This window comes from Sitophilus oryzae, unplaced genomic scaffold (genome assembly GCF_002938485.1).
Source record: "Sitophilus oryzae breed Bouriz unplaced genomic scaffold, Soryzae_2.0 scaffold_637_pilon_pilon, whole genome shotgun sequence".
Taxonomy (NCBI): domain Eukaryota; kingdom Metazoa; phylum Arthropoda; class Insecta; order Coleoptera; family Curculionidae; genus Sitophilus; species Sitophilus oryzae.
The window spans coordinates 2,206,744-2,232,563 of NW_022147237.1; the positions used below are offsets into that span (position 1 = coordinate 2,206,744).

The 25,820-nt window shown below is 33.1% G+C and overlaps 1 protein-coding gene across 1 annotated transcript; it reads left to right on the forward strand.

Moving 5' to 3' along the window:
- Positions 1-1,639: 1,639 nt before the first annotated feature.
- On the forward strand, positions 1,640-18,329 carry LOC115887804 (monocarboxylate transporter 14-like). The gene is made up of 7 exons (XM_030907312.1): positions 1,640-3,001; positions 4,265-4,421; positions 6,180-6,381; positions 6,477-6,724; positions 6,896-7,117; positions 15,421-15,700; positions 18,159-18,329. The coding sequence occupies exons 1-7, from the start codon at positions 2,271-2,273 to the stop codon at positions 18,287-18,289; spliced, it is 1,971 nt and encodes a 656-aa protein (XP_030763172.1). The 5' UTR covers positions 1,640-2,270; the 3' UTR covers positions 18,290-18,329.
- The last annotated feature ends 7,491 nt before the right edge of the window (positions 18,330-25,820 follow it).

Here is a 25,820-nt window from a genome sequence, read left to right on the forward strand (position 1 = left end):
TCAGTCGAATTCAAGTGATTTAATCAATTCACTTGACTCGTGAAAACGAGCCTTATACCGGGTGCGTCTCAAAAGTGGCTTACCCCTATAACTTTTTTATTTTTTTAGTTAAAAAACGAGATTTGGTATGTTAGTAGTATATGACATAAATTAGAGTTGATTGACTTTTTCAATTATTTTCGGTCACTTCCTGTTTCACCGGAAATGACTATAACTTTTGATTTTTAAATGGCACCCTCGGTATTTTTTTACTTTATTCGATAGAAAATAACACTCTGAATAGAATGACCTATAATATGTAACTTTTGATATTTTCGCATATGGTTTATTTGAAATTATAACAAACAAACAAACAAACAAACAACGCTTTATTGTACAAAAAGCCAAAACAGCTTCATCGACAAAGCACTCACAAACAACAAAATCACAAAAAAAAAACAAACAACAAAAAATACACAATACAAATAATACAATTCAAAAAAATTTAAGTCTTTACAATTACAAAAAGAATATATATGGACAATTTTAGAACAGTACGCAGTAAATAGATATAACTTTAGAGTTACAAAATATTAAATACTTGACCTTTGACCAGTGTGTGAGATGATTTTAAAATTCAAAATTGTTCATAATTAAACATCAACAAAAAAGTCGTTTACCGCATATAGGGCTCTCTCCAGTAGGTATGATTTTAGAGCTTTGCGAAATGCGGGAAAGAATGAAAGCGACTTGATATTCAAAGGCAGATGATTGTACATTTTTTTGGCATTGTACAGTATTGAACCATTAACTAGTTCTGAGCTCGAGGTTGGCAGATAAAGATCGTACTCTGCATTCCTAAGTGGATAGTTATGAAATGGCCTTTCGGGAATAGCAGATATATGCTTGCGGATTAAGCAAATGGATTCAAAAATGAATAAAGAAGGAAGAGTCAGTATTTTGAAATTTTTAAAGAAATTCTGGCAGTGTGTTCTACTGTTCAGTCCCAATAAATATCAACTAACTGTTACATAACTTATATAATAAATATAATAAATATAATAAATAAATATAATAACAATAAATATCAACTAACTAAATATTAACTTGTGGTTCATAACGAAAATTTGACTCAAAATACCAAGTGTGTGGTACCAAATTATTTGTAAAAAAATTCTTTTTCCAAATATGCTAATGAGCCACCCCCGTTCCATTTGAAAAAAATGAGATATGATTAAAAATACGATTTCAGCATTTTCTAACTGGCCAAGACAAGACACTAAAAACATTAGACGATCAAGTCTATTTTTCCAAGGCTCCTTGATGAAGAATTAGTGTTTTTAACATAGCCATGGGACTCTAGAATTTTAAAATACGATTTTTTATTAAGGGAGAATGTCAAAAGTTGACATATGATATTTCATTCTATTCAGAATGTAATTTTCTATCGAATAAAGTAAAAAATACTGAGGGTGCCATATAAAAAACAAAAATTGTAGTCATTTCCGGTGAAACAGGAAGTGACCAAAAACAATTGAATACGTCAATCAATCCTAATTTATGTCATATACTAACACACCAAATCTCGTTTTTTTATCTGAAAAAATAAAAAAGTTATAGGGGTGAGCCACTTTTGAGACGCACCCGGTATAAGTAAATAAACTTACTAAAGAAATACACTTTAAATATGATATTATACACACACTAATTTAAAGTTGTCTAGAGCTGTCTGTGTATTATACTATCATTAAAAACTTGAACTAAATCAAATTAGTTGAACATTCAATTATAAACGAAGGAGCTGCAAGAATAAGCTGTAATACAAAATAAAAGAAACAAAATAAATAACATTAAAAATGTCTGCGACAAATTTATAAACCATCCGATATTCTATTCTCAATTATATTATATTCGTTCTGTAAACATATACGCATGGTTCCAACGAAGTACTAATTTATCCTGAAAGCGCTAATACGTATGACACCATCGCTTTATTAATAACTGTTATATTCTCTCACCTGATACCATTCCACAAAACAAATTCACTAATTTTCTCCTTAAAACCTTCCAATATTATTTTATCTTATCGAACCCGGCCAAATATTAAGGATTAGGCCGCCGACTAACTCCTATACTATCTTATCGATTGGCGCATTTTCCAACTTTGGCAGAATTGAATTATGTTTATTTAGTGAACGATTATTTAACAATTTCGTTATTGTCAATATTAAAAAAAAACTCAGTCGTTCAGTATGGGTTAATGATACAGTTTGAAACAAAATTTCAACACCATGAAGGAATATACAAACTTGCAAAACGGTGTGAAACATCGGGAGTTGAGCAGAGAATCCGTGACTAGTGCTTTTCATTTGACAGTGCCAACTAAAGAGACTTTGTTATCTTCGAAGATCAGTCTGTATGTTGAAGAAACCAAACCAAAAATTCCTGACGGTGGTTGGGGTTGGATTGTCGTAGCTGGCTGTTTCTTCATCAACTTAGTCGCTGACGGTGTCGGGTCAACCTTCGGATTACTCAACGTGGAATTCCTCAACGAATTCAAAGCCTCCAACTCAGCAACATCGCTCATCGGAAGCTTGTTTCTTTCCGTACCTCTTTTACTCGGACCTTTAGGAAGTGCTCTGGTTGACAGGTACGGATGTAAATACATGACAGTTATCGGCAGTCTCGTGTGCAGTGCGGGTTTTATAATCAGTTCCTACGTCAGAAACATATGGCTGATGTACATCGCCTTCGGCCTGATTAGCGGGGTGGGATTTTGTTTCTGCTTTGTGACGGCTGTGGTCTCGATCGCTTTCTGGTTCGAAAAGAAGAGGACGCTGGCTCTGGGTATCGCGGCCAGCGGTACCGGGCTGGGTACCGTGATATACTCGCCGTTATTGACGTATTTGATTAAGGAATACGGGTGGAGAGGAGGGGTGTTGATAATGGCCGCGTTGTGCGCGCATATGTGCGTTAGCGGGTTTTTGATGAGTGACCCGGCTTGGATTATTGAGGAAGAAAGGCAAGTAAAAGTAACGTATGATCGAAAAAAAAAACAACCGATGATTTTCCATACAATTTGATTTAGAAATTGACAACGATCATCATTTCCAAACCATCTCTGACGATGATATTTTTTGATCGTATATTATTTCAACCCAATTTTAATTGTTTGTATGTGCCAAATGAAAAGCAATACATATTGCCACGGGGTAAGGAATCTTCAATTGCTCTTATCTGGTATTGTCTATTTTCAATATTGAGAAACATTGTTTACCTTTTTGTTTATATACATATATTGTTAACTGAAAACAGTGTTGTGTGTTGTGTGAATAAGTTAGCCTTATCTGTTATGGTATTTTACATGTTAAATATTTGCATTATGTAGACCGGATACCAAACTATAAAATCTCTTTGAGAAACTTTAGTAACAGTGTGTTACAGTTTAGTATTATATTCTCAAAAATACCTCCAATTTTTATGCAAATCTCTCATTTTTAGATCAAAGCAAAAAAATGTCAAAATTGCATTGCAGTGCCATCTCCCATAGGAAGATTCGTCACAGACTTATTTGTTTAAGGCTATTTTTTTGTCTAAAGTATTATTTTTTTTCGATTTATTATAATTTTCTACCAACTGCTTTTAGGGATTCGAATGAAATTTTGAGGGTAAAAGTACTATAAGTGCTACACATTTTAGGGCTAAAAAGTATCGACAGATTTACCAGGGAGGTGCAGTAAATAAGACATAGTAGAAAAAAGGCTCAAAGTCTCGGTCTCAACGTTTATACAATGTTAAACTGTTACACGTGTTTCGCTCATATACGAGCATCATCAGACCTAACAAGAAAGAACCTAAATAAATAACAAATAATAAATAATAATTGCTTCTTTCTTGTTAGGTCTGATGATGCTCGTATATGAGCGAAACACGTGTAACAGTTTAACATTGTATTGAACTTTTTTCTACTTTTTTAATTTGAACCAAGTCTCTTTGAGAAAAATGGATGCCTTCTTTAAATAAGACATAGCATGGCAACACCGCATAGTGTTTTAAGTAACAATAGTGTACTAGATGCAAAATTGTATGCTGAACCCCATGAGGATTCAAGTTTAAAAAACACTATGTCTACAACAGAATTCTAGGATATGTAACATTTCCATGATAATATAAATGTAGCAGGGTTGCAACATTTATATTAAAAAATATATTTTTGTCAACAACAATGATATTGGACTTATGTTCCACCCCGTATATGTATATTTAAAATAACTATTATATTTAGGCGCGAACGAGTTTTAAAAGCAGCAAAACGCAAGAAGGAAATGGCGAAGAAGAATTTTGAAATTGAAGATATTGAAACGCACATACCACCAAAGAAAGGTATTAAACACAGTACCTCATTAATACAACTACCTACATTTTTACAGGAACACGAAAAGGTTAGTGATTTTATATAAAAAATATCTCTCTAATAAATAATATTTATATCCTTGTGGTAGAATCATGACTTTAATATTGGTGAAGTATTATCATTAACAAATAATCCTGAAACTAAAAATGAATTTTGTAAAATGCCAGTGAATTTACAACAGACGCTTAATTTCTCACAGTAGCTATTTACTTTAACAGCAGTTTTCATAACGGCGATTAAACAATCAAATATTTTAACAAATTAAATGTAATTAGAAGAGATTGATTATCCCCAAACTATTGAAACAAGTCTCCTAATTTTTATTAGACATTATTTTAAATTAACTTCATACATTAATGAATTGTACCTACCACAATTCCATATAACATAAAATCAGTAAAGATTTTATGTTATTGACACGGTTGACACGGTCAAAATGTACTTGCATCAAATACGCTTGGATGCTGCGCGCGTCTCGCTTGGAGCAAGGATTCAAGGCAAGATTACAGAGATCAAGTCTACTTGTACCAAGTACACTTCTTTTTCCATAACAAGGGGCCATCCTCTGCCGGAAACACTGCGACCTGTGAGGCCTATTGTATATTGGCCTATTGTGTTAGGCTAGGTTGTCACTTTTCTATATCTGCACCCATTCTCCTATCCCTGTGCCCTGCACTAGCTTATGCAGGTCCTTGATAGAATGGGAGCATAGTTCCTCCGGTTCTAACCTAGATTTCCCAAATAAAAAGTGTCGCTTGCGATCCAGAGCCTCGCAATGCCATATTATCTGCTCCGCTGTTTCAGAATCTTTATCGGAGAATCTGCATCAACTTTCTTGATACAGGTTGAGCTTGTTCAGGTAACACTTGACAGCCATGTGTCCTGTCAACAGACCTGCTGTAATCCCCACTTTATTCCTGCTAAGCATTAGCAGTTCTTTTGCGGTTTTAGACCTAGGTCCTTGGATAAAAGCCTTGCTGTGCCTCTGCCCCTGTCTGTGTCTCCAATGCTTTGTTTCAAAACATTCTGCTTTTCCCTGATCCAAAGGTTTAATCCACTATGGGCCATACATTTGGGTATACCCAATACTGGCTCTGGACCAGGATAGGATGCCGATGATCCCTGCTTAGCTAGCTCATCGGCTTTTTCGTTGCATTGGATGCCGCTGTGGCCCTGCATCCAGAATCATTTAATCCTGTTCCTTCGTGCCACAACTCCCAGTTCGCCCAGGCATTCTCAGACAAGTCTCAATGATACCTTTGGGCTCATAAGCGCGCCAAGTGCCGCCTGACTATCTGAGCATATATTGATGAGCTTACCTGAATAAGTTCTTCTATTATTTTCTCTCGCCCCAAGTACACTTGGAAGCTACCATATAACTGTACTTATAATATCTAATGCTGCGCGCGTCTCACTTGTACGCTGCATGTGTAGTATTGTTTTATCCAAATCGAGTTGGAAGGCTTTTCAACCTCAAAGTAAGTAGGCTGGCAGCTAAATTACAGACAGGCTGGAAGCTAAAATACAAACAGCGTAAAAGTGAGACGCGCCAGAATTATATTTATATGTCAGTATCCGGTTGACTTGGTCCAAGTACACTTGGACCATCTCAACCGGTTAAAATCGACTGATAGGATCCAAAGGGCGTCCAAGTCAGAGGCGCGCAGTGTCCAAGTGTATTTGATCCAAGTAGACTTTGATCATGGTAATCAAGCATAAGAATAAGTAACCACAAACTAAAAATATTATTGGAGTTTCATATCTATAATTATTTAACTATTTTTAGGTTTCGCTGGAAGTGCTAAAAAAATTGAGCGAAAATAAGAAGTTGTATAATATTATCCTCGAAAACTATCCTAATTTACTGTCCTACAAGAGTGCATCTGAGACGATATTTCCATCAGAACAATCACTCCAAGATCTCGATGCAGTAAGAATCAGGGTACCTGTTGAATTTAGCATGAAATTAAAAAATGTTGACACACAAGGTTAGAATATAAATAGGCTTTAATCAGCTTCCATGACTTCTAATTATATAGTATTCCTAGAATTTGATAAAAATCTGATTTATTATATTTTTTAGTATCACCAATTGGTACAGAAGAACCATCCAGAATACCATTCTTCAGAAGCGACTCGAAAAAAAGGAGACCATCTCAGTCACAACAGCAGCAAAACCGTCATAATTATTTAAAAAATATGAAAGTGCAGAAGTCAAACTTGGGATACAGAGGAGCCATGTTGAATATTCATAAATACAAATTGGCTTCGTCCAGTTGTCCTGACTTTTTGAGAAATTCGACATTGACATTAGATGAAGACGAGGATGAAGTAAGTTCGTTTACTGTACTACACATCCAAAATCATAATTATAAAAGAGTTAAATTAATAATTTTGAAAGTACTAAAATCTCCTGCAGAATAGTGCTGCACAATCGTATAAAAAATTTTGTTCCACTGTTTTCATTGTATTTGTACGTTTTTCAAATTTTTATTTTTTTAGGATTGGTATGACGACTATATTGATGTATTCAAGGATCTTACTCATATCTCTCTACTAAACTATCTCCATTTCTTCCTTCTTAGTTTATCTACAATAATAATGAGCATATGGTTTGTAGTGCCGTATTTTTATCTTCCTGTTCATATGAGCCTCACAGGCTATAGCGAAGATGATGCCTCATTTGCTCTATCTTTATTGGGGTTTACTAATATCATCGGCATGGTAAGCATACTAAACATTTTGTAGTAATCAAAAATCAATATTTGTGTTATAAACATATCAATTTTTCTTTTGAAGAAAAATAATTTAAGTAATGAAGCATTTTTTGTCCAACCTTTTGGCAAAGGCTACTAGCAATTAACCTTATAATGTCAAAGGGATTAAATGTCAACTTGTGCTCTATTTTAAAATTCGTATTAATTTCTTTTCAAAAGAATTATAATTTATATCTGACTAGCATTGTCGAAGTAAAGCAAATTTTAAAAATAAAAGATAAATTACCAATATATATATATATATATATATATATATATATATATATATATATATATATATATATATATATATATATATATATATATTGTCAAGAAAAATGGCGCATCCGCCAGAAATTAAAAATGTATTACTGGTTGCCTGCACAACCGCAACATATCCGCCAGAAATTAAAAGACTTTTTCAGACGCCATCTTTTAGTCAAGTCGAGAAGTAAGGGAATCAGACAATAGAATTGTCTGGTATGAAGAAGTACGCTTTCCGAGAATTGGGGAAATTTCGAGAAGCAGTCAATAGAGTATATAAGCCGGAGCCATCGACAACTGAGAAAGTTTTTGAAATTTGAATATACCGCGTGGAAATTGAAAATCGGACAATTTGGTGAAGGAATCTTATAAATAGTTAGTTTGTTGTGTGTTATAAGTTAGTAATTGTGTATAAAGTGAGAAAAATAAATTCGTTAAGTATTTTATTGTGAGTTTAAATTAGTGGACCCACGGAATCCGTAACAATTGGTGTCGGAAGTGCGATTCAAGAGGATTTTAAGAAGAAATTAAGTGGATTGGAAGATTTTTAGACCCAATTAGAGTATTTTTATGGTTGGTACAAGAGAACAAGCGAAGAAAATGGAAGAAGTAAGCAAATTATTGGGCGATTTTATGGAGAATATGAGAAGAGAGAGGCAGAAGAACAAGAAAGACTCCGTAGAGAAAAAGAAGAGGAAAAACTACGACGTCAAGAAGAACAAGACCAACTACAGAAAATGCTTATGGAGAATCAAGAAATTAGACAAGAACGGTTGGAGAAAATTGTAGAAAATCTAGAAGTGCGTCGCCAGAAAGATAAACAAGAAGAACAGGACCGGCTTGAGAAAATTCTGGAAGGCTTAGAGGCGCGTCATCAAAAAGAAAGACAAGAGGAACAGGACCGGATCGAGAAAATTTTACAAGGTTTTGAAGTGCGTCGACAAGAAGAAAAACTTGAAGAGCAGGACCGTATCAAGAAAAGTTTCGAAAAAATGGAAAAAAAGCAACAATCAATGTTGGAAGTACGTTGCCAGGAACAACAGAACCACTTCCAAGAAGCTGTAGAAGATCTGGAGGAGCGCCTTCAGCAGAAGATAGAAAGATTGGAGATGGACCTACAGAAGACCAAGGTACAAGTAAAGACACCTGGCGTTCAAGGAACAGCGAACCTTAAGGCCCCGACCTACGATGGACAAACGACATGGACAATGTACCACCGTCAGTTTGAAGCAGCCGCCGCTGCCAACGGATGGACTGACCAGGAGAAAGCAGCGGCACTTGTCATCGCGCTGCGTGGCCCTGCCCTGGAACTGTTGCAAACTATTCCTGCAGCCCAACAGCAGGAATACCAAACTTTGGTCGCTGCACTGGACAGAAGATATGGCGACCAACATCGACGCCAACTTTACCAGGCCCAGATCAAGACACGCCTGCAGAGGTCCGGAGAGAGTCTGCAGGAATTTGAAGCAGACTTACGTCGGCTGGTACACCGGCATATCCAGAAGCACCGGAAGGGTTTAGGGAGGAACTCGCCGCCCAGTGTTTTATCAGCGGATTGAGGGACAACGAATTACAGAGGGCGCTACAAATATCACGATTTTCTACCAGCAGCGAAGCACTGGTCAGGGCGCTGGAAATAGAAGCTGCTTTTAGCGCCATCCCTAGACCGAAAATAAGATCAGTAACAGTCGAGGAACAGCCCGAGAGTACCCACAGAAGTTTGGAGGAGATGTGTAAAAAGTTCGACAAACTATGTGAGCTACTAATAAACAAAGGGAGTCAACAACACCCAGACAGAGAACCATAGAAGATCCCAGGAAATCAGGTGCTATAGATGTGGCAGGAATGGCCACATCAAACGGGATTGCCGTGTCCAAATGCGATCCCGTTCACCATCCAGAGAACGTAGGCACCAGGAAAACTAAAATCAGTCAATACTAAGGGGCGAGTATTGACTGGGGAGAACAGAGCCCCCAGGATTTTTTCCATTAGAAGTCTAGGAAGAACCGCTGACAGTTTGGTGATTTTTTTGGCGACGGGAAAGTCAATGGAAAGGGAATCCGAATGACAGTGGACACTGGCGCTATGGTATCGTTGGTGCGGGCTAACTCAGTGCAAGGATTAAAGCTGGTGCCTCTGAGAAGAAGAGTGTGTTTACGTACAGTTACGGGGGAAATGGCCGTTGTACGGGGAGAGGCTATCGTCGAACTGAAGTTAGGAAATTTGAAGTTCCAGCATAGGTTTTAGTGGCAGATATTGAAGATGACTTCATCTTGGGCATGGATGTGATTCGTCAACATGGATTTTCGTTCGATCACCAGAGAAATATCCTGAATATCGGAAATGAAGAGTTTATGTTATCTCCAGACGAGGGACCAGGAAGAATGGATGTAAGATCAGCGGAAACTGTGGTGATACCTGGTAATACCGAGAAGATCGTATTCGGTAAAGTGGAGAAAATCGCTGGGTGCTGTGTTGGACTGGTACAAAGTAGCGACAACAAACAAGATAGGTACTTAGTAGGAAAGTCATTGGTGAACACTGACAAGAATATACCGATCAGAATTGCGAATGTTTTCCCGAATTGTGTCAAGATTCAAAAAGGTGACAAGATAGCCATCTGCGAACCTGTAAGAAGTGTCACCCGATGTGATGAAGTGCCGTCAGCTGTTACACAAATGGCATCCAAAGAAACACTAAAACATCTAGAGCAGCCATGGGATCACCTAACATCTGAGGAGAAACAGAAGGCTAAGCAGTTCCTGCTAAAGCATGGCAGTATTTTTGAGAAGAACAACAGTGGAAGAACGGATTTTGTGAAGCACCGGATTAATACTGGTCATGCTCAGCCGATTCGACAACGTCCTAGAAGAGTTCCCCTTTCCAAACAACAAGAAATGGAGACAATGGTAGATAAGATGTTAGAAGAGGGAGTAATCGAAGAATCATCAAGTCCATGGTCATCTCCCGTTGTTTTGGTGACGAAGAAAGATGGTAGTACACGATTCTGCGTGGACTATAGGAAGCTCAATGACGTCACTAAGAAAGATAGCTACCCACTGCCACGTATAGATGATACATTAACAACTCTGGCAGGTTCGTGCTGGTTCTCCACTCTCGACTTAAAGAGTGGATACTGGCAAGTTGGTCTGGACGAGGACGATAAAGAAAAGACGGCTTTTTCTACAGGGAAGCGGCCTATACCAATTCAAAGGTTATGCCATTTGGATTATGCAATGCTCCAGCCACTTTCGAACGTCTCATGGAGGTGGTGTTAAGAGGATTAACTTGGAAAACGTGCTTGGTTTACCTCGACGATGTATTGGTTATGGGAAGAACTTTGAGGAGCATTTGCGAAATTTAGAAGAAGTCTTTGGCCGCATACGGAATGCTCACCTGTACTTGAACCCGAAGTGTAGCTTATTCCAGCGACAAGTGGAATTCTTGGGTCATGTAGTCTCGGCAGACGGAATTTACACCGACCAGAAGAAAATCGCTGCGATCAAGGATTGGCCTAAACCTCGCGACAAACATGAACTTAGAAGTTTTCTGGGTTTATGCACCTATTACAGAAGATTTGTCAAGGGATTTGCCAATATAGCTGCACCCTTACATAGACTTACAGGTGATGAAGTCGGCTACGAATGGAACACCGATTGTGATGTAGCCTTTGGAAGACTTAAGGCGGCTTTATGTTCAAGTCCTATTCTAGCCTACCCGCAACAACAAGGGAGGTATATCCTGGATACCGACGCCAGCAATATCGGCATAGGTGCAGTGCTATCACAAGTGCAAGATGGCGAAGAACGAGTGATAGAATATTACAGTCGAGTTCTATCCAAACCAGAAAGGAATTACTGCGTTACCCGGAAGGAGCTGCTAGCAATTGTGAAGGCAGTTGATCATTTTCATAAATATCTGTACGGCCAAGAATTTTTAATTAGGACAGATCATGCGGCTCTCAAGTGGCTTATGGAGATGAAACAACCTGAAGGTCAAATAGCACGATGGCTCGAGAAGCTCCAACAGTATCACTTTACCATCCAACATCGTGCTGGAAAAATGCATGGTAACGCAGACGGTTTATCCAGAAGACCCTGTCAAACCGATTGTAAGCACTGCTGTAAAACGGAACAACGTGAAGGCACTGTCATGATAAGGAGTTTTAAACTTGGAACCGATGAACAGTGGACGACGACACAATTGAGGAAAGATCAAATGGAAGATCCAGACATCGGAGCAATACTACGGCTCAAGGAAGGTAACGGCGAGAGACCACCGTGGCAGGATATTCAAACAGAGGGCTCGTTTTCAAAGCTCTCTGGGCTCAGTGGAATTCACTGGTGATTGAGAATGGATTGTTAAAGCGCACGTGGGAAAGTGCGGATGGCAGGACAGTAACAACTCAGTTACTGGTACCAAGGAAGAAAGTTACCCAGGTATTGGAAGAAATTCACGGTGGTAAAACTGGAGCCCATCTGGGAATAAACAAGACCTTGAGCAAGCTGAGAGATCGTTTTTACTGGATGGATTATTGCGAAGATGTCAAGAAATGGTGTCGACAATGTAAAATTTGTGCAGCCAGCCAAGGACCAAGCACTCGATCTAGGGGAAAAATTAAACAATATAACGTTGGACTGCCATTCGAAAGAATCGCTGTTGATATTGCAGGCCCATTCCCTGAAACGCACAAGGGCAACAAGTACGTTTTAGTGGCGATGGATTATTTCAGTAAATGGCCAGAAGTTTTTGCCATTCCAAACCAAGAAGCATCGACTGTAGCTGAAGTATTAGTCAATAATGTCTTAGTAGATTTGGAATTCCTTTAGAGCTTCACACTGACCAAGGAAGGAACTTCGAGTCAAGACTGTTCCAGAAGATGTGTGATCTGCTTGGTATTCACAAGACTAGGACAACAGCTTTACATCCGCAGTCTGATGGGATGGTCGAGAGATTCAATAAGACCATTGAAGAACATCTCTCGAAAATGGTGGATGAACATCAAAGAGATTGGGATCAGCATATACCACTATTCCTAATGGCATATAGAAGTGCAGTTCACAACACCACCGGACTTTCACCATCGAAGATTTTATTTGGTCGAGAATTACGGTTGCCTTGTGACTTGGTGTTCGGATCACCAGACGACAGCACCACGAACGTAGAGGACTACGCGGATGAACTGAAGGAAAGGTTATTGGGAATTCATAAGGCCGTGAGAAGTAAGATTACGCTAGCCAGTGACCGGATGAAAGCTCGTTACGACCTCAGAGCTAATTCTACGGGATTTCAACAGGACGATATGGTATGGTTATATAACCCACAGCGCAAGAAAGGGAGGTCCCCAAAGTTAACTCCAGCATGGGAAGGTCCTTATACAGTCATCAAGAGGATAAATGATGTTGTGTACCGGATTCAACGCAGCCCTAGAAGTAAGATGAAAGTAGTTCATCTGGATCGATTGAGAGATACCAGACAGGAAACCTTGATCGGGACGATCAAATTTGAGAAGGGGCAATGTCAAGAAAAATGGCGCATCCGCCAGAAATTAAAATGTATTACTGGTTGCCTGCACAACCGCAACATATCCGCCAGAAATTAAAAGACTTTTCAGGCGCCATCTTTTAGTCAAGTCGAGAAGTAAAGGGAATCAGACAATAGAATTGTCTGGTATGAAGAAGAACGCTTTCCGAGAATTGGGGAAATTTCGAGAAGCAGTCAATAGAGTATATAAGCCGGAGCCATCGACAACTGAGACAGTTTTTTGAAATTTGAATATACCGCGTGGAAATTGAAAATCGGACAATTTGGTGAAGGAATCTTATAAATAGTTAGTTTGTTTGTGTGTTATAAGTTAGTAATTGTGTATAAAGTGAGAGAAAATAAATTCGTTAAGTATTTTATCGTGAGTTTAAATTAGTGGACCCACGGAATCCGTAACAATATATATATATATATATATATATATATATATATATATATATATATATATATATATATATATATATATATATATATATATATATATATATATATATTGTGTATAAAGTGAGAAAATAAATTCGTTAAGTATTTTATCGTGAGTTTAAATTAGTGGACCCACGGAATCCGTAACAATATATATATATATATATATATATATATATATATTGAATTATTTTAATATAATTATTTGAAACGTAATAGTTAGTTATTTAGTTAATTCATTAAGTAACTTCTATGTAGAGAAAAAACGTTCGCTATTACCCTTAACAAAAAAGCAAAATTTCAGCTATACTTATTTGCAGAACTGAATGTCATATTTGATGTTTGTATATTACAAAATATATTTTGATTTGCCTAAGAACTTTGACTTTGGTCTTGCTCAATGGTGCAAATTGCAAAATTGAAAATACTAAAAAAATAAACAAAAACTATGATAAATAAAAGCTATGATTCCTTTTTAGGTTTTGCTATATAGAAATAATACATACATACATAGAAATAATATAATCAATATCAACGACAAAATTGGAAAACGTGTAGCAGTTTTAAATTATCAATAACAGTTACTGTTTCTAAGATCAATCTCCCAAAATTTTTCCCTTTAAAATGTTGAATTAGAGTATCGTAATAGAGTATTGCCAATTTGAGATATACAGGGTTGTTCACCCCATACGACACGGAGTATTGTAGCTAGATTAGATTTTTACAAATTGTATAATTGTGTTAGTGTTTACAATTGTTTTGGATTCGTTGAAGGACTATTAGAGCTACAATTTTAAAATATTTTTACAAGATACAGAGTGTCCCAAATAAGTTAAAAATATTAAAGTTGTATTTTTTTTAAATCGAACACCCTGTATATTATTATATTTTTAAATTCTACGATTAAAATAAAGGTAAATTTGATTAAGGTATATCACACTTAAACTTTACCGTTTTTGAAATATTTTCAATTTTATGAAATTGCAGTAAAATGGGCTGGCTTCGTTTCTCTAAGGGCATCGAAGATTTCAATACTAAATAATTATTGAAGTTTATTTATTGATCAGATATTATGTTACAATAATTATCAAAATACTACCTTATACAGGGTGTCTAAAAATTTATATTAAATAATTATTAGCTTTAAACGGCAATAACTTGTTTAATTTAAATGGAACACCCTGTATATTTTATAAGAATCAGATGCTGCACAATTTAATTGTCTATCAAATTGTATTATACCATTTTTTACCTAACTCTTCAAGTTTTCGTAGAAGTAGCATTTTCTTGTAATTTAGACCTCATTTATAAAAACGAATCTACGAAAACTTGAAGAAATAGGTAAAAAATAGTATAATACAATTTGATAGACAATTAAATTGTGCATCTGATTCGCGTAAAATATACAGGATGTTCCATTTAAATTAAACAAATTATTGCCGTTGAAAGCTAGTAATTATTTAATATAATTTTTTTAACACGCTGTATAAGGTAATATAATTTTTATTATTGTATAATATTTAATAATTTGATTTGATCAATAAGTAATCTTCAGTAAATATTTAGTATTAAAACCTTTGGAGAAATAAAGCCATAAATTTTTTACTGCAATTTAACAAAATTGAAAATATTTCAAAAACGGTAAGGTTTTAATGCGATAAACCTTAATGAAATTTACCTTTATTTTAATCGTAGAATCTAAAAATAGAATAATATATAGGGTGTTCCATTTAGAAAATACAACAATAATATTTTTTACTTATTTGGGACACTTTGTATGTTCTAAAATTATTTTTAAATTGTAGATCTAGTAGTCCTTCAACGAACCCAAAACTTACAATTTGTAAAAATCTAATCGTTTAGCCACAATACTCCGTGTCGTATGTTGTGAACAACCCTGTATATTATATATTAGAAAAAAAAACATCTCTTGAGAAAATCTAAAAAAGTACTAGTGGTCTCATGTTCTTACTACATTTAACGGAATAATATACATAAAAATTATAATAACTAGTTATATTTATTTTATTTTGATTATAGGTAGCTCTTGCTATTATTGGGGATAGACTAAATGCAGCCAAAATGTACGCAGTGTGTTTAATCTGTTGTGGATTAACTTGCGCTGGTATGATGATCTTTAGTGAGAATTATACTCTTCTACTTCTAGTCTGTGGATTGTTTGGACTATTTACTTCCAGTTGCTATTCATTGCATCCCTGTATATTAGCTGACCTGGTACCACTAGAAAATTTCACTATGGCTTATGGTTTATCTTTGCTATGCCAAGGAATTGGAAATCTAGCTGGCCCACCTACAGCAGGTAGGTGTATATGTAGAAATGTTATTTAAAACACTAAACATGTTTGTGATAATTTATTTATTTACAATTTTATTAATCTTTATAGAAAAAAGCTTAAAATGTAGCGGGTTTCTTTAAATCATCAGTTTTAACCCATTTTATGTAAAGATTATTGTTAATGCTACTTTTTCTTTGTTATAGGTATACAGGGTTGTTCACCACATACGACACGGAGTATTGTAGCTAAACGATTATATTTTTACAAATTTCATGTATTGGGTTCGATGAAGGACTATTAGAGGTACAATTAAAAATAATTTGACAAGATACAGAGTGTCCCAAATAAAAAATATCAAAGTTGTATTTTTTTAAATGGAACACCCTGTATATTATTATATTTTTAGTTTCTACGATTAAAATAAAGGTAAATTTGATTAAGGTTTATTATACTTAAATCTTACCGTTTTTGAAATATTTTCAATTTTGGGAAATTGCAGTAAAAATTTCAAGGCTTCATTTCTCCAAGGGTAGCAAAGTTTTTAATACTAAATATTTACTGAAGTTTATTTATTGATCAGTTATTGTGTTGCAATAATAAAAATAATACTACCTTATACAGAGTGTCTAAAAATTTATTTAAAATAATTTCTAGCTTTAAACGCCAATAACTTCTTTAATTTAAATGGAACGCCCTGTATATTTTAGGAGAATCAGATGCCATTTCTTACCTATCCCTTCAAATTTTCTTAGAAAATGCATTTTCTTATAATTTAGACCCTATTTATCAATATACCCATGGAATATTGACATTTTAGATTGTTTTTAAAGCAACAAATGTACAAAATGTACAGGCTAGTAATATTATCGTTTTTAGCAAAACGATAATATTACTAACCGATATGCTCAAAAAAAACTATTTAAATCTTTTTAATTTAATTTATAAAAGAGTATACCATAATTAAATATAACACCATTATTTCCGCCCATATACTAATTAATTACATACTTAATTGTGTTCGTTAATAAATTATTCTAAATAAATGTGGATTTGAGTCAGAAATCAATATAATAATAAGTTATCAAATTAAAGTCTCTGTTGTTATAAATAAGTATTTATTAAAAAATGAAATATCATTTTTAAGGTGTTTCTTTTTATCACACTGTCTAATACCCATACAAAATTCAATTTTTTAGTATTTGGAGCAATTATTATTAATCAACGCAAACAGTCAGTTAATGTAGTTTGAATACTGGAATCATATTAATTGGTCCCCTTTAACAAATATTTAAACAGTTTTTTTATTTTTTAATAAAATAAACAAATTATATCGACAATATTAGTATCTGTACTCTTTAAAAATTTGGTACATCTTTAAAAATAATCTAAAATGTCAATATTCCATGGGTATATTGATAAATAAGTTCTAAATTACAAGAAAATGCATTTTCTACGGAAACTTAAAGAGATAGGTAAAAAATGGTATTATATAATTTGATAGACAATTAAATTGTGCATCTGATTCTCGTAAAATATACAAGGTGTTCCGTTTAAATTAAACAAGTTATTGCCGTTTGAAGCTAATAACTATTTAAAATAAATTTTTAGGCACTCTGTATAAGGTAGTATTATTTTTATTATTGCAACAAAATAACTGATCAATAAATAAACTTCAGTAAATATTTAGTATTAAAAACTTTGATACCCTTGGAGAAATGAAGCCTTAAAATTTTTACTGCAATTTCACAAAATTGAAAATATTTCAGAAACGGTAAGGTTTAAGTATAATAAACCTTAATCAAATTTACCTTTATTTTAATCGTAGAAACTAAAAATAAAATAATATACAGGGTGTTCCATTTAAAAAAATACAACTTTGATATTTTTTACTTATTTGGGACACTCTGTATCTTGTAAAATTATTTTTAAATTGTACCTCTAATAGTCCTTCATCGAACCCAAAACTTACAATTTGTAAAAATCTCATCGTTTAGCTACAATACTCCGTGTCGTATGTGGTGAACAACCCTGTATAATTTCTTGACATTTGGTGACTTTATTTATTTATTAGTTGAAAGAATATATGGTTGCCTGCCATCAATCTTAATAAGTTCTATCAATAATTCTGATTTTATTATCACATCTAGATAAATAGTAACTTTAGCTAATATATACTGGAATATTTATTATTTATGAATATTTTATTAATTCATTCTGATACAATACGTACATCATATTCGTCTCATCTCATAAAAATTATTATAAAAAAATAATAAATAATTTTTAAGTTGCAGTTTTAGCCCTAGAAATAATTCAAGTAATACCAAATAAAAAAAATCAATAGACCATATGACCATATAGGCATTATTAAAAAATGTGCGTATTCTAAAGAGACTATCAAAATATTTTTAATGCAAGTTAAAATAAATTAAGTCCAAAATTAAAATTTATTTTTAATAGTATAAATTTTTGTTATTCTAGGTCTTCTATACGATATTACCCAGTCATACGCACAATCTTTCTACCAGGCAGGGTTTTGGGTCATCATTTCTGGAGTTTTAGTTGGTATAATACCTTATACCGAAAATAGGAAGATCTTTAGCAATTTGTAAATTGTAAAACATTATTTATTATTAAATTTGAAATATTATATATGAAGTCTTTAATTTTGTATTTCTATAATGGGTGGGGGGAACATGTGTTCATCATAAGATTAACAAAAAATATATTCTAAGATATAATCCGTTGAATTTTGCTAACAAAATCTTCTGAGATAATATTTATGCTTTGGTGAATTACAAGTAATTTTAGTATTGCAATACATTTGTCGACATACGTTATCAATATAACGTCTCATATAAGAAATTAGTTTGAACTTTCCTAAAAATCACGTGTTTTTTACGTCATTATTATACTTTTTAAAAATTAAATTTCATTGTCAACTTAAAATAACAATTATTGATAACGAATAGAAAATTTATCAAAAGCACTTTAAATTATAATTTGTTCGGAATAAGAACTTTAAATTAAAAAATTGAATCTATATGTTAATAGTCAAGATAGCAAAATATTTAGTTAATTACATCACTTATTATGTTATACAGGGTGAGTTTCCTACGATGTTCTCTATGGGTATCTCGGAAAATACTGGAGATAGAGAGTTGGTTCAATGGGGAAAGAATTGCAGTTCTGTGGGGTCATAAATATGCGCCTTTCAGATTTTTGAGAAAGTTCATGGCTTACTAGATATTTCGAAAAAAACAAATTTCGGCTATTTTAAAAATTGTCCCTAATTCCATTATAAGCTATTTTAGACAAAATTTTTCAGATAAAAGTTGTAGATTTAATAAAATAAAAAATTAAAAATATGTTTTCTTTCTCTAAAGTCTGTCATTTTTGATATATCACACAAACATATGTTTTTTTAAATGGAAACCATTAATCATAGTTGGCTATGACTTCATAAAAAAGGCCATTTTTTAAGCTTTTCAGCGATATAAGCTATAATTGCTATAATGTTTTATTCGAAAAATTACTGAGTTATAGCCAAGTCTTATAATTTTTAAACAATTTCACTTAGTTAGTCACGGAAACAAGTTTAATCGTCTTTACTCTCAGAAATGTGAAGCTGTCACATCCAAACTTTTGGTAAATTTAAATAAACAAAAATTGCAAATATTAATCTTTCAAATGAAGAAAAGCGTATAAGATTATTGGTTCAACTTTTCTTGACCATACATTTTCGAATATATAAGATACGTTGACCAAAGTTTGGACAGCTTCACATTTCTGAGAGCAGCGGCGATTGAACTTGTTTCCATGACTAACTAAGTGAAATTGTTTATGATTATGATAAGAATGAATGTTATGATAAGAATTGGCTATAACTCGTAATTTTTCGGAAAAAACATATTATAGCTTATATCGCTAAAAAGCTAAAAAAGGCTAAAAGAGCTTTTTTTGAAGTCATGGCCAACTATGGTTTTTATTTAAAAAAAAAACATATGTTTGTATCATATATCAAAAATGACAGGCTTTAGAAAAAAGCGGTGGACATAGTCTCATTAAGGATATGATTATCTACAACTTTTATCTGAAAACTTTTTGTCTAAAATAGATTATAATGGAATTAGGAACAATTTTTAAAATAGACGAGATTTGTTTTCTTCGAAATATCTAGTAAGCCATAAACTTTTTCAAAAATCTGAAAGACGCATATTTATGACCCCACAAAACTGCAATTCTTTCCTCATTTAACCGACTCTCTATCTCCAGTAGTTTCCGAGATACCCATAGAGAACATCGTAGGAAACTCACCCTGTATACCATATAGTAGAAACACTATAAACAGATAACTTGAGATTTTTTTACTAACACAAAAACTAAACAAATAATATAATCGCTTTTCATACATGTATTTTGGAGTAGGAAAGTAAGCTTCATATACAAAAACTAAATATGTTGAAACCAACACTGAGAAGATGGAAGATAGATGGCCCAACACTACGTTTAAACCTTCCGTGTATTATAGATACTAATTTAAGTCAGAGTCGACCTAGGGACCCAAACACTTTTTCATTAAAAAAATTCACAGTCCTTTACAAAGATGCAACCGGAGGGGCATTGAAAATGATGAATAAAAACGTAAAAATATGATTAGTGTTAATATGAGTGTATTACATACATATGTTTAAATAACGAACTTACCAAACACAACAGATTTAAATATTCACTGAAAAAGTAGTAGTATTAACATTAAATAAAACATTGTCAATAATAATTATGCGATCGCACCTATCCGTAAAACAAGCAAGCAAAAAAACCTCGATAAAAACAAAATAACATACAAAACATCAGGTTAACATGATGACAAATCATGATCAATGACAGATAAAGAATTCTTACGGAAAGTTACACTTTACGATATAATTTTTTAACTGTTAAAGGCAAACCCCATTTAAACACAAAACTTTTTAATACCTACTACTGTATCTAAAAGATATTTTTTTTTAAATTACTAAATTCTTAGCCACGCTTCTGTTTTTCTTGGCTGTTGTGCGTCACGTAACAGATTAAGAGGCCCACGTTTGCACCACAAGGCGATGCTGCAGACCACTAGGTAGACCGGTCGTAGAAATTTATGTTATACAACTTGTAGTCAATCTACACAAACATTTCGTTATCAAAAGCTTTTTTCTTTTAAAATGTGTTCAGATTTTATAAAAAGTATAAGTCAAAATCGCAAAACTTAAATTTGATATGAGTTTCTTAGTTTTTAACTAATATAGTGGCGAATTACAAAAATTCCTTTTCAATGAAAATCAGTTAAATAAAATAATTTAATAAATTACTTTTTCCCGCGACTACGTTCGCGTTACACCTTGAATCGTTCATGCATTGATTTAAATGATTTTTTACTTCTTTATAGAGAGCTAGTGAACATAGATGTTTTTTATTTTTCATCTTTTTTTTTATTTATTAAGAGCACTAATACTCTCTTTATAGGTTATTTATTATTCTTTGAAGGATAATTGAGGAAGATATATTTCCTTATGATGTCACTAAATAAACCCTTGTATAAAATTTTATACTGTCTGGTTTATAATGTTATAGTATTGCATTTTCGTACAGCAAACTTTCATTCCCTATTCTACTCCCTAAGTGTATAAATTTCATAAATTCGCTTTATCTTTGTGTCAATTTTTATGTGTATAATCCAGAGGTCACCAAGTTTTATATAAATTTTTACTAACTTTACCCATTTGGTTAATGAATTTCAAAAATTTCTTCTAATTCTTTTTGTAGGATTTCATTCTTCTAGACCAAATAGTAAGAAATTTTCATACAACAAACTGTTCCGACATAATTTTACTCTCTAAGAGGATGAATTCCTAAAATCGCTTTGTGTAGCTAATTCACTAATGTCGTTTAAAGGAACTTTTGTGCTAATATTTATGTACCTGAAGCTGGCGGCATGAACTCACTCTAAAATATCTAAAAACGTAATATATAATCTAACTGACACACCACTGACAATGACAAATAATTTCTTTCTGGAGGTATTGTGTGTATGTGTTTTTCAGGTATGTTTTAGTATTTAGTCGTTTTACACAAAGAAATAGCCATTAAGCACTATAAAAATACTTCATAACAAATCTACACATATATACCTTTCATTTAAAAAAAAAAGGATCATCAAGATTGGTAAAGCGGTTTCGGCGGGATGGATGCAACAAAAAAACCCTTTGAGCTTTTATATATGTATGGATTAATTATTTTTCCAACATATTTTACTTTGCAAATTTTTATAAATATTCAGACTCGCCAATATCGTACTCCACCGTGTCCAGCCTGTTTAGCCAAACATAGGCCGATTCCTCTTCGGCGGCGCGTGACCCTGGCCGAAGGAAGAGTCTTGAAGACGCTCATCCGCGCATAGGAATAAGTTGACTGCGTAGCGTATTGCGTATTAATCGATTCTGAAACTTTCTATCTCGTGTATAACATGTTACGCAAGTTTATTATTTTAATCTCGATTTTAATAGATAAATGTGTGAAATGCCACCTGAATATCTTCCGCCATGACATGTTTTTACTTTTTTGTTATGGTAAAGTGATTTGTATAAACTTTATTCAATAACGTATATTTTCCTCCATTTGTGATTTTTTAATTTTAAGCGAAAATTAAGTATAACATTTTAGGAAAAAGAAACACTGTAATATTTAAAAGAATAAGAAGAAATTAGTCTTATTTTGAAAGGAAAATATAGAAAAAACTCTTTCTATAGAAAAAGTCTTTATACTAACCAGAATCCGGTGACATATACGCGGTCTCACCGGAAACATTACTTATTACTTCGCATAACTTGAAGAATATCTACTTTTAATAATGAACACTTCAGAAATACACCAGTAAAAACATTTATTATTTGAGATTAAAACTCGAATTAAATTATAAATATTAGTTACCTATGTTGTTATAGCTTTTATAGGCCTGTTTAACGACTTAATAAGTTACCTAGCGAAAAAATCTGTGCGCGTACCTACCACTATTGTTACAGGTTAATTCGTTAAAGAAATATGTTACACAAGTTAAAAACGCTAAAATTTTAATGGTATTACTTGTGCATTATTGGCCTTATAATGTAATTTGTTGGAATTATATCTTCTTTAAATATAATTAGACTTTTTAACGACTTTTAAGTTACCTAGGAAAAAATCTGTGCACGTACCTACCAGTATTGTTACAGGTTAATTCGTGAAACAAATGTGTTACATATTATTCGTGGTATTAGTGGTATTATATTGGAATCAGCTTGGCATTAGTGGGGCATTATATGAGAAATTTTGGTATTTAATTTGTATTTTTGGCATTACTTTGGCATTAGTATACAGACATTTGTCAGCGGTTTACTCCTTGTAGATAATCAAAAAGTTTTTTGATAAAATTTGCTTTTCATGTCAGATCATTTCTATGAAAAATTACATTAGATTTTTATTAAAGACGCTGGGTAATTAAAACATTGACTAATAAACCTTGTCCACTTTAAATACGGGGTCACGAAATATCCTCCTTGGAGTGTTTGGGTTAAGGGGTGTATAATAAATTAATCGTTGTTTTATAATAAAAACCATAAAACATTTATTTGTGAGTAAAATAATGCAATGGTTGGATATCTCTCCTTTATAATTCGGTGACTAAAAATACACTAAAATAATTAGAAAAAAAATCTTGTACTTATTTAGTAATTACGTCAATATTAATTAATTGACTTTCTAGTCTATTTTATTTTATGTACAAATATATTATTAAATTTTAAGCATTAAGTAATAAAACACTTTGTGCCCTCTTATATCGTAAAAGGTTACGAAATATACTCCTGGTTACACCCCTTACAGAAAACAGTGTAAGGGGTGTAAATAAATTGTATAATCACTGTTTTTTATAATAAAAACTATAAAATATTTCTTATTTGTGAGATTAAAAAAACAAAACAATGCATTGGTTAAAATAAGTACATTCAATACTGTTTTCAATTGTTAATTCAATAATGTGTTATAACATAATATAGCCATTACTATTATACTATTATTATTAAAATAATATGTGTGTAACATATTTCTTTAACGAATTAACCTGTAACAGACATTTATATGCCCAGTATATTTTTGTTTAACAAACCAATCAGGAAAAATCCAAAACCTACCGTTATAGGAGGTATAAGACGATTAAACTTATATAATGACAACTACTTATCGGATAACAAATTAATTACTACTGTCAGCTAGTTCAGCTACTGTCTAGGTAGAATTTACCTAGAGTACCTACACCTACCTATGATGATGTAGGTAGATTAAAGCTTATTTTGACGTTACCTCTCACTTCGGTGTCACAAGCTGAATTTTTCAGGGATGGAAGTACAGTACATCACAGTACATGATATGGGGACCCTTATTCCGAAAGTAGTACAAAATTAAACAGGGTAAAAAGGCACTATCATCAAAAATCGATATATTAATACCACCGTATAGAGAAAACAAATACTTATTTTTTGATCCAGTACAGAATAAAGTCTTCGTAGGGAGTAATTTTTTATAATTATTTACAAAAAAACATTTCCATTAGCGCTTATGACCAAAAAAAAACTTTAAACATGAATAATCATTTCAATCATGCGAAAATTTGGTTTAAAAATAGAGATTTTTTTTTAATATAACTTTCATTTAACGAAAAACGAAGGCCTAAATGAAAAAAAGAAACAATTTAAAAGTTTCGCTTATGTCTTGACAAGGTATCAAAGCAAACCCCATATTTTTTGCTTTTAAACTAATAAAGATATATCAATAAACAATTAGCGATGTAATGGTTTTTGCGCGCGCTGGCCGACTGCCGCCGCTGCGCCGAGATTTCCTATACCCTTGTATATGTGACGTCATGGTGTGGCAAATGTAGCATTTTAATTCGATTTGGGCTCCCTTATATAGGATAACAGAAACATTTTCAATGTTAAAATGCTAGTCAGTTATAAATTTCAATTATCGAAATATTTTTTTCAAACATTTGCAATAAGAGTTTGTTTTTAGGTTTTAGTAAGATTTTTTGATAAATTTTTAAGAGAGTTTTTAAAGACTGAGAGTCAAGTATTTCCATAATGTTTATACCGTGTGGTGCATCGGAACGTGGGACATCGGAAATCCCATGTACATTTTGAAAAGGAATATTATCTCCCCTGATGATTTTATGCAAAAATTGTATTAGACTTTTTTGAAGAGGCGTTAAAGTTGTATTTTCGTCTAGAATTTCATTTTATTATTCCAGTTATTGTTGTTTTCTTTCTGTTCAATCGTTTTTGTCTTCGCACTTCCATGTTTTATTATTTACTAGCGTGTACCAGCGACTTCGTTCGCGTCGAATTAATCATTTGTAATGGTGATGATAAAGCAAAGCAAGAATTTCCATTAACATACAAACTGGATAAAATTTTCTCACATTTATGTCAGCATGAAAAAAAAACAATATGGCGATATTATTATATAACTTGGTAATATTTGAGGGGTAGTTTAATCTCGTTGGAATTTGACTTTCGAAAAATCCGTTTGCCAAAAATAAGCTTTTTGCGTCAAGCAGTTTAAGCAGAATCGTGGTTAAGAAATTAATTACCCAACTTTTTGGAACACCCTGTATTATTTAAAAAAAAATCTAAATATGTAAAAAAACAAATAAATTATGCTTTCCAAGCGTTTTCCCGAAAGACTAACCGTTTTTTAAATAACAAATATTGTAATATTTAAGGGGCGTTTTCATCCCCTTGGAATTTGAGATTCGAGAAACCCCTCCTTATCGAACCTCTACACCCCACAGTCAATCCGTTTGCCAAAAATCAGCTTTAAACGTGAAGCAGTTTAAGCAGAATCGTGATTACTCAATGGTAAAATAAAACATTAATTCACCACAATACACCAAAACGCTTTTACTTTTACACTGGACGCGCGTTTCGCTAACCATGTTAGCATCATCAGCAGATGATTATAAACTGATTCCAGTGTAAAAGTAAAAGTGTTTTGGTGTATTGTTGTGATTTAGTGTGTTATTTTGCTGTGTAACACTAAAGGTTACACAGCCCTTAACTGTAATACTCAATG